The sequence below is a fragment of the Cyanistes caeruleus genome, chromosome 13, assembly GCF_971803275.1.
Source record: "Cyanistes caeruleus chromosome 13, bCyaCae1.hap1.1, whole genome shotgun sequence".
Lineage (NCBI taxonomy): Eukaryota > Metazoa > Chordata > Aves > Passeriformes > Paridae > Cyanistes > Cyanistes caeruleus.
The window spans coordinates 18,529,888-18,539,902 of NC_141713.1; the positions used below are offsets into that span (position 1 = coordinate 18,529,888).

At 56.1% G+C, this 10,015-nt stretch overlaps 1 protein-coding gene across 30 annotated transcripts in view; it reads left to right on the plus strand.

Annotated features, from left to right (window-relative positions):
* Positions 1-9,723, plus strand: part of UBL7 (ubiquitin like 7) — an 11,768-nt gene extending 2,045 nt beyond the window's left edge. For 11 of the 30 annotated variants that reach the window (XM_086849482.1, XM_086849476.1, XM_086849479.1 and 8 more), the window contains exons 4-12: positions 140-222; positions 322-406; positions 1,273-1,330; positions 2,311-2,444; positions 2,567-2,616; positions 3,149-3,316; positions 4,387-4,509; positions 5,197-5,351; positions 5,448-5,594. In XM_086849482.1, the coding sequence (XP_086705608.1) occupies positions 140-222; positions 322-406; positions 1,273-1,330; positions 2,311-2,444; positions 2,567-2,616; positions 3,149-3,316; positions 4,387-4,509; positions 5,197-5,334 (839 nt within the window). In that variant the 3' untranslated portion in view covers positions 5,335-5,351; positions 5,448-5,594. Of the gene's footprint in view, positions 1-139; positions 223-321; positions 407-1,272; positions 1,331-2,310; positions 2,445-2,566; positions 2,617-3,148; positions 3,317-4,386; positions 4,510-5,193; positions 5,352-5,447; positions 5,595-7,834 lie in introns of those variants that run through there. The other 19 variants (XM_086849491.1, XM_086849469.1, XM_086849460.1 and 16 more) reach the window with 3 other exon arrangements.
* The last annotated feature ends 292 nt before the right edge of the window (positions 9,724-10,015 follow it).

The window sequence follows — 10,015 nt, forward strand, 5'->3', positions numbered from 1 at the left end:
AGCGAGTTGTTACTCTGCAGCGGCTGCACCCAAGCCGAGGATGTTAAAGAATCCCTGTTGCAGCATGACAGCCTCAGTGGGGTGTGAAATGGCTGTCAGAGGCCGAGCTGTGTTTTGCTGTGGTGTTTCCTCCCCTCAGAGCCCGTGGATAAGGTGGCAGCAGTCCGGGAGTTCCGTGTCCTGCACACTGCCCTGCACAGCAGCCCTGCCTACAGAGATGCCGTGAGTGCTCTGCTCCCGGGGGGAATTGGGCTGTCCCCTCCCTCTGGGGACAGTCCCACAGTGGGTGACATTCCCAATCTGCTCTGCTTTCCCTGGCAGGTCTTCAAGATGCTAGGAAACAAGGAATCCCTGGATCAGATCATTGTGGCTACTCCCGGCCTCAGCAGTGACCCCGTGGCTCTGGGTGAGTCCAGCTGTGACCCAGAGGAGCTGAGGAAAGGTTTGATTCCTGATGGGGGAAGGGACAGGCCCAAATCTAGGTTGGATTCCTGTCAGGAAAAAGGGAGATTTAAAAAAAAATACTCATTTTTGGTCCCTTTGTGGTGCATGAGATTCAGTGACTGCTCAGGTGTCACTTGTGCTCCACTGGGGATGGATCCTGGCTTCAGAAGGGAAGGAGGGATGGATGCTCTCCCCATGGGATTGGATCCTGGCTTCAGAAGGGAAGGAGAGATGGATGCTCTCCCCATGGGATTGGATCCTGGCTTCAGAAGGGAAGGAGGGATGGATGCACTCCCCATGGGATTGGATCCTGGCTTCAGGAGGATCAGCGGAAGGAGGGATGGATGCTCTCCCATGGGATTGGATCCTGGCTTCAGAAGGGAAGGAGGGATGGATGCACTCCCCATGGGATTGGATCCTGGCTTCAGAAGGGTCAGGGGAAGGAGGGAAGGATGCTCTCCCCATGGGATTGGATCCTGGCTTCAGGAGGATCAGGGGAAGGAGGGATGCTCTCTCCCTGCTGCAAAGTGGTTCATTAAATCCAGGCTGTTCTGGGACAGTGGCAGTTCGAGGCAGGTGGAATTTGGGATGCAGTGGAGCTGAGGGCCAGCTTCCATCCTGCCCTTGAGGTGGAGCCCCCATGGGATCTGCTGGAAAAGGCACGTCCCTCGGGTGTGTGGCCCTTCCTGGAACACAAAGGTTTAGAGGAACAATAAGAGTGTTTGTGGTGTTTATTCATGACTCACTTCCTGGAAAACAATTCCTATTCTGTGTGCCCGGCTCCTGTTTGTTGTATCCTGTCTCACTGCCTTTCCTGGTCTTTTCCAGGAGTTCTGCAGGACAAGGATCTGTTTTCCGTGTTTGCAGACCCCAACATGCTGGACACGTAAGTTCCCTGAGCTGGGCCAGTGACTCAGCAGTGCCTGTGTGTCACCTGGGTGGGACAGAGCTCTGCTCCTGCCTGCCAGGCTGGGACACTTCTCCCTCAGCAGCAGGAAACAGGGATCCACCGCTTGGGTTAATCCAGAGGGTGTTTGGTGGGAGGCAGGGCCGTCATCGCCTCCACATGGGGCTTCACACCTGCATGGAGCTGCTCACAGCCCATGTGAGAGCACGTGGGAAACGAGAACCATGGAAACGTCAGCTTGGGTCCGGAAGGATCCTGGGGGAACCGAGGAAAGGTCCTCCATGGGTTCCAGAAGGATCTTGGGTGAGCCAAGGAAAGGTCCACCATGGCTCCAGAAAGATCCTTGGGGAACTGAGGCAAGATTGGGTCTGGAGAGATCCTTGGGGAACCAAGGCCAGATCCATCATGGGTTCCAGAAGGATCCTTGGGGAACCGAGGAAAGGTCCACCATGGGTTCCAGAAGGATCTTGGGTGAACTGAGGCTAGGTCCAGGGTGGGAGTTCCAGAAGGATCCGAGGCCATGTCCAACATGGCTCCAGAAGGATCCTTGGGGAACCAAGCCCAGATCCACCATGGGCTCCAGAAGAATCTTGGGTGAACCAAGGCCAGGTCCAGGGTGGATCCAGAAGGATCCGAGGCCAGGTCCAGGGTGGATCCGGAAGGATCCGAGGCCAGGTCCAGGGTCGATCCAGGAGGATCCGAGGCCAGGTCCAGGGTGGATCCAGGAGGATCTGAGGCCAGGTCCAGGGTGGATCCGGAAGGATCCGAGGCCAGGTCCAGGGTGGATCCAGAAGGATCCGAGGCCAGGTCCAGGGTGGATCCAGAAGGGTCCCTGGCTCCCTGGAGGAGTTTGTGCCAGGCAGCAGAGGCAGCGGTGGTGGTGGCTGTGCCCCGAGTCGCTCAGGGCACGTTCCTGCATTCCCCTGTGCCCTCCTTCAGCCGTGCCCGTCTGTGTCCAGGTTGATCCCGGCCCACCCTGCCCTGGTGAACGCCATTGTCCTGGTGCTGCACTCGGTGGCGGGCAGCACTGCGCTGCCAGCCCCGGACACGTCCTCACGAGCCATGGCCTTGGGCTCCTACCGGGACATGCCAGGTATGGCCTCCTGGAGAGGGAACTCGCTGCTGCGAGTCCTGGCTGCTCAGCCAAAAACTCCACGGGGTTCTCAGCTGCTTCCCAATTCCTGCCACATCCTTGTGCTGCCCTTTCTGCTGCAGGTGGCTTTCTCTTTGAGGGGCTCTCTGACGATGAGGATGACTTCCACCAGGTGAGCAGCTGGAACACCTCGTTTTGGGTTTCATTTGAAGCCCGGTGAACAGCACCAGCACATCCTCAGGGGGTGTGGAGACAAACATATCGATCCTGGCTGCTTCAGGAGAGGCTTTTCCTCAGTGCTGAACACACAGCAGGAAAATGGAACAGGGGGAACACCCTGGTAGCCAAAATGGTGTGGGAATGTTGATCCCTGCCCCTCTGCAGTCTTCCTCTCCATAGGACAAAGGGTTCCGTAAGAAAAAAACGGGTATTTGGGTCCGAACGTGCCCGTCAGCAGGGAATTGTTTTGTTCCAGGCTAACAGCACCCTGCTTTGGGGCTGATGGATGATAGATTGAAAGGTTTCCTGCTGCTTTCCACAGCTGACTTTGTGGAAAAAGAAAGCACATCCTGCTCCGCTGTGTTTGCCTTTCCAAAGTTCCACCCTTGGGAGTTTTGGGGATGGTAGGACAGGGATGTGTGGTTTGACCGGGGCACAAACAGCGAGGTCACAGCCAGCGCTTTTCTCTCCCTCCCTCCACGCAGAGCACGAGGTCCACCCCCTCCAGCAGCGCGTCCGGCTCGCGCCCGGCCTCGCTGGGCTACGCAGGGGCGGCAGGGCCGCGGCCCATCACCCAGAGCGAGCTGGCCACAGCCCTGGCCCTGGCCAGCACCCCCGAGAGCAGCTCCCACACACCCACCCCGGGCACACAGGTAACAGCCGGCACCAGCCCTGCCCGGGGCTGCCACTCCTGGCCCTGCATTCCCTTGGGAAGAGTTCCCTGTGTGATCCCAGCCCTGCATTCCCTTGGGAAGAGTTCCCTGTGTGATCCCAGCCCTGCATTCCCTTGGGAAGAGTTCCCTGTGTGATCCCAGCCCTCCATTCCCTTGGGAAGAGTTCCCTGTGTGATCCCAGCCCTCCATTCCCTTGGGAAGAGTTCCCAGTGTGATCCCAGCCCTCCATTCCCTTGGGAAGAGTTCCCTGTGTGATCCCAACCTGGCACTCCCTTGGGAAGAGTTCTCTGTGTGATCTCAGCCCTGCATTCCCCTGGGAAGAGTTCCCTGTGTGATCCCAGCCCTGCATTCCCTTGGGAAGAGTTCCCTGTGTGATCCCAACCTGGATTCCCTTGGGAAGAGTTCCCTGGGTGATCCCAACCTGGCACTCTCTTGGGAAGAGTTCTCTGTGTGATCCCAGCCCTGCATTCCCTTGGGAAGAGTTCCCTGTGTGATCCCAACCTGCATTCCCTTGGGAAGAGTTCCCTGTGTGATCCCAACCTGCATTCCCTTGGGAAGAGTTCCCTGTGTGATCCCAACCTGCATTCCCTTGGGAAGAGTTCCCTGTGTGATCCCAACCTGCATTCCCTTGGGAAGAGTTCCCTGTGTGATCCCAGCCCTGCATTCCCTTGGGAAGAGTTCCCTGTGTGATCCCAGCCCTGCATTCCCTTGGGAAGAGTTCCCTGTGTGATCCCAGCCCTGCATTCCCTTGGGAAGAGTTCCCTGTGTGATCCCAACCTGCATTCCCTTGGGAAGAGTTCCCTGTGTGATCCCAACCTGGCACCCCTGGCCCTGCATTCCCCCATGCAAATCCATGTGATCCATGTCTTCCACATGATGCCAGTACCCAGGGGTCGGCCAGCACAGCCTGGGTCAGCTCTGGGGCACCCTCATTCCCTCGTGGAGGAGCTCCCATCGCTGTGGGATGGAGGCTGAGGGGTTGTGCTGCGGGTGTAGCTCTCTGCTGGAATTCCTGGATCACTCCTCCTGATCTCTTTACCTCCTCCCAGGGCCACTCCTCTGGGACGTCCCCGATGTCATCCAGCGTGCAGTCGGGGACACCCATCACCAACGACCTGTTCAGCCAGGCCCTGCAGCACGCCCTGCAGGCCTCGGGGCAGCCCAGCCTCCAGGTCAGTGCCAGCCCCTTCCCTCTGGGAGCCTCTGGAGCTCTCCATTCCACTCCTGCCTCCCGTGGTGCCATGTGAACACAGAAGGGGCATCACTGATGCCTTTCTGGGCTACCTAAAAGCCAGACAAAAATATTTCTCGAAGGGCTTTCAAGGACATTTTGGGCAGATGAAGCTCCCTGAGGGGCTACACCCAAAAATGGTCACGGGTTTTTTCACGCTTTTATTAAAAGTTTGGTCCATTTGCACATTGGGGGTTAATTTCCCAATTCCAGCTTCAGGGAATGAAGTCATTTACCCCAAGGTTGCTCCCCCAACTCCCTTTTGTTTCCATCTCTCAGGGCCTGAGGCAGTGAGGTGTCCTTGACTGCCAGGCCTGGAGAGGAATTGCTGTGTCTAACCAAATCGAGAAAGCAGCAGCTCACACTCAGTTTGGAGTTTAGAGTTACACACCAAAGAGCTGCAGGATCACGAGAACGTGAAAAATACCAAAGCTAAAATCTTGAAGCATCATCACAGGCACTGTACCAGTGCTGTGTGTTCCTGGCACGGAGGGGTGGTGGATCTGGGGGCTTTGCAGCATCTCTGAGCTCTCAGGAGCTGTTTGCACAGAGGACAGGAGAGCAGGCAGTGCTGGTTTTCCTGCTGGGATTCTCACAGGCACCCTCAATCTCTCTTTGCTGCCAGCAGAGCCAGTGGCAGCCCCAGCTGCAGCAGCTGCGGGACATGGGAATCCACGACGACGAGCTGAGCCTGCGGGCCCTGCAGGCCACCGGAGGGGACATCCAGGCTGCCCTGGAGCTCATCTTCGCTGGGGGCGCCCCCTAAATCCTCCTGCCGGATTGGTAAGCTGTTCCTCGGGCTGGTTCTGTGCGTGGGGACGCTCCTTGGCTTCCTCTGCTGTGGGGAGCAGCTCCAGATCCTATCTCCAACCTCCTCAGGACTCAGCCGGGAGAAGGGAAGAGGTGGCTGTGTGTTGGAGACGTGGTCCCTGCAGCTGTGCAATGTTTTATCTGTCACCACGACTCTGCCTGGTGTTGTTTCATCATCCCTGTGCTCCCCCTGGATTAAACGGACCCTGCGCAGTTCCCTGCCTGCTGTGCTCTGTCCCGGGTTGCGTTGCAGATCCCAGCAGGGCAGGAAGGGGAGTGGAAGTGCAGGAAAAGCTCTGCCTTTTCCTGGGAGAGGAAGAGCTCTGCCTTTCCTCCTGCTGGGAGGTTTCAGCAGAGGGCACGGCGGTCCACGGCCACCGCGAGGTGACAGTGACAAATCGCAAGGGCTGAGCGTGAGCTGGAGAAATGCCCCTGTCACAGCCCGCTCTGGGTGCCACCGCGCACCCGGGCTGCAAAGCCAATTAACGGCGTTTGCCTTTAATTGCAGTCAGCGGCAGCAGGACTGGAGCTGGGCCCGGCTTCGCTGCGGCGCCGGGGTTAACGAGGCGTGAAAACGGGAGCGGGTTCTGCTCGGATGTCGCGCAGAGCAGAGAGCGCTCTCCTGCTTCACCTCCAGGCTGCTGTGCTGCCCTCTAATTCCTCTGCGAGCTCTGTGATCCTGGCTGATAGCATCTCGGTATCACCGGGGCTGTTCTCTCCGGGGAGCCCCGCGCTGATAGGCTGTAATCCTGTCCCGGGGGATTAATGCCCCAGGGAGGGAGGAAGGAGGGGCTGGTTTTGTGCCTCGGGCTGGAGCGGATAAGATGTGATGGATATCGGTGGCTTTCCTGACACCCTCCCCTCTCCCTTCCCTCGGCAAGCACTGGATTTTTTGTGTAATTGTGGATTAATCCCATCCCTGGCTCCTGGCTTTGCAGGGGCAGGACAGAGCACACGCACTGCACCCTCCCTTCCCCGCAGCCCCCAATCCTCCGGGATAACCGCGGATTAGCCGGATCGCAGATGCTCCTGCCCGAAGCTGGCAATCATTTGCAGGCTCTCCTGGAGACCAGCATGTCCGGTTTGCCTTCCTGCACCACCTGAATTCTCAATTTGGGGCTCACTGCTGTCCCAAAACGCTGCTTTTCGTGCCGCTCCTGGGATATTTGATCCTTCTGTTGCCCCGCGTTGGGCACGGAGCTGTTTTCACCTCTATTTCTGCTTCCCCACGCCCCCGGAGAGCTGAGAACTGCCTGGATTTTTGGGTTGGAAGTGACTTTCCCCTGATTTCCTTTCCCAAACGGCAGGGCTTGGCTGGGAGCAGCATCTCAGGCACATTCCCTGGCTGCACTGGCTGCAGCAGAGGAGAAGTTGGCAGCGCTGCCGCTCACGACGCTCGCTTCCCTCGCCCGGCAGAGCCGCGCTCAGGCACGGGGGGAGCTGCGGGGAAGGGGGGAGAGGCTCTGCTGCCTCCTGCATGGCTGGGGAGCTCTGCTGCAGCAGCTCCTGCAGGAGAGGGGGAGCTGGGAGGGGGCTGGGAGCGCTCCTGCAGCCATCCCAGGCCTCACGTGGAAGCGGTGCCGGCACATGGGAGTGATGCTGACGGGGCTTTGCAAGGGCGTGGAGCAGCGGGGAAAGGCTGGGAAGTGCAGGGTTAGGTTGGATTTCAGGGAAGAATTGTTCCCTCTGAGGGTGGGGAGACCTTGGGACACGGTGCCCAGAGAAGCTGTGGCTGCCCCTGGATCCCTGGCGGTATCCCAGGCCTGGTGGGAGGTGTCCCTGCCCTTGGGGTGGCTTTAAGGTGTCACTATCACTAACTGTGAGTGGCTGAACGCGACAGAGAGCAAACTGATGCCTGCTCCTTGTGCTCCATCCCTGCTGTCCCTGCCCTGGCTGGGTCTCAGTTCATCCCTCTCCTGCCCCTATTCCCACCACACTGCTGTCGCCAGCCCAGCATCCCTGGCAGGGCTTTACTGGGAGCAGACTGGGAAGTGACCCTGGAAGAGCAGGAGGTCAGGCCACAGTTCCCCAACGTAAGCAGGGACCTTCTGTTTCTGACATCAAAGAGCAGCTCCTGGTCCGGTTCCCTGCTGGCCTGGCTGGGGCTGCCAGGGGAAGCTGTGACAGCAGGGATGCCTGGGAGCAGCTGCTTTTCCTCCCATGTTTTCCATAATCCTGTTTCTCATCCCGCCGCTTGACCCTCGCTGGACACCTGGAGGGGGTGGAGGTTTGGCTGGCTTCTGTACCATGTGGGCTCTGCTTTTCTGGAGCCCTTTTTCTCCTTGTTGCCCTCATTTCGGGCTGATTTGTCTCTCTGAGGTGTTGGGGGTGGTTGATGTTCCAGCAAAAAGGTGGGATGGGGATGGAACAGAATCTCCCAGATGGCTTTTGCAGTGTCTGAACCAGTGTTGGACAGATTTCCATGGGATAATGTTTGTTCCTTCTTCCTCCCCCAGCATGACAAGCTCTGAGTATTCCCAGTTTGTCCCAGTCACGTCCTGGGGCTCCACACCTTGCCCTGAACTCCCTGGCACATCAATCCCAGAAAACCAGTGAAGGTGACTCTCTCTGATGCTCCAGCATTTGTTGGGCGGGTCCATCCAGCAGGAGCAGCAGCAGGAATTTGTCTGGCACCGTTCGCAGAGGACTCGGTGGTTTCCTGGCTGCTTCCAGCTTTGTCCTTGTAGGAAAGGCCAAAACACATCAAAAATTGGAGGTTTTTCTTCCTTTTCCAGCTCCAGGTTGAGTGAGCTGAGGGGTCTCAGGGAGGGGACAGAGGTGTCCTTGGCAGTAAGGTCTTACCTTTTCCTCTGGAGAAAGGAGGAAGGTTCTGACCCGTGTCCTGTGGGTTTGGTCCCAGTCCTGGCATGAATCACCCCGAATTTCCCTGTTAGAACTGACAAAAAGGGAGCTCTGGTTTCAGCCCTCAAAGCGCCCTTTTAAGGTTACAGAGTTGAGAGGCCCACGTGATCCACAATAAAAACCAGGCAACTGTTTTAATTTAGTGAAAGCAGAAATGGGCCGAAAATGTCACCCTGTGAGAATATTTCTATTTCCTTATGTTCCCTTTTTTATTTATAGTGTTCTAATATTCATAAACGTGTCCCAAAATCCCTTTGAGAGGGTTTTTTTTTTTTTCCCCCATCTATCTCTGAAATAAATGCTGATTTAAGAGCGGGGTCTGCTGGTTCAGCAGGCATGAAGTAATTCAAGTGTTGAGCTGTGGGGTTCCTCTCCAGGAGCTATAAAAGCATCAGAGGGGAGCCAGAGTTCCTTTTTTTTTTTTCTTCCTGCAAGGGCCAAGAACACAGCACAACTTTGGAGGAGAGAAAAACAAGTTTCTGAGAGATGTGGCAGCATCTGGCTGTCAGGGGTTTGGGGACTTCCAGGTCTGGGCGTGGGGTGTTGGGAACAGACCCCAGGCAAGGTTTTCCCTTCGAGTGGTGAATCTGAGTGTCCCAAGGCTGTCCAGCAGCTGGGGCTGTGACACTTCTTGGGGTCCCAGTGAGGCTTTGAGGGTTCCTTTTGGGGTGCACTGGGGCACGAGGAGGTGACAGGGGCAGCCAGGAAGAACTTTGTCCCCCGATGTCGCTGGAGCAGCCAACCCAGCACATCCCCAGTGCTTCCCTGAGTGCTGCTGGATTTATTTGCTGTTCCAGGGCAGGGAAGCAGATCCCAGCCCCACAGGATCCATTAAGCTCTCTGACCCCGGAGGATTCTCAATTCCACATGGTTTAATCACCCCCAGCTCCGGCCAGCTGCCGTCTGCCCAGACGAGTTCCTGGCTGTTGGTTCTCTCCCCTCACTCCCATTTTTCCTCCCTGTGAAAAATGAGGTTCACATATTTTTTATAGAATTTAAAAGTTTAATAAAAAAGACAATTAGGAGATAAAAATTAAGTGTACAGATACGGCCAGGAGTCTCTGCATTCACCTTACTAACACAGGATTGTCCCTTAAAAACAGAACTCTGCTACACATCCATAAATTCTCATACATGATTCAAACATTCCTCTTAAGATTTTTGGTGTTCTTCTGTTTAGTTTTTTTCTTGCCCCCTTTCCAATAGATCAATCTTCTTGGCACCATGGAGACTTACATTCCCTGATAGCAGAAATGCAATAAATTCCTCCCCCAGAGCTCTGGTCACTGCAGTCTTCAGAAGATTATGAATGCAGGGGAGTCTCCAGCTATCTTTGTCAGTCTTTGGGTTATGCAAACAAAAGTAATTTTTGTTTTAATACTATGTCATAGCTCAACATATATATGTATTATACCATTATTTAATAACAGATAACAGAATAATTAATAACAGAAATAAAGGAAACTATATTAATATAGCTAAATTTTCTAATCTTATACATATAACTCTCATTATAATATTATGATAATAAGATATGCATTTATAGCACTCCCCGAGCCAATCCCTGTCCCAAAGGCCCCAAGAGCAGGTGCCAGGCAGCACGAGGAAGGGCAGATGTGCCACAGGATGAAAGGGGAGCTCCCGGAGCCAGAGGGTCTCTGGGGCCACCCTGCTGGGAGAGATGGAGATCTCAGTGCGCGGTGTCACCGCAGCCACCGTCCCTCTGCGTCACCAGCCCCGGGGGTGGCTGCAGAGGTCACCCTGGCAGGGAGGAG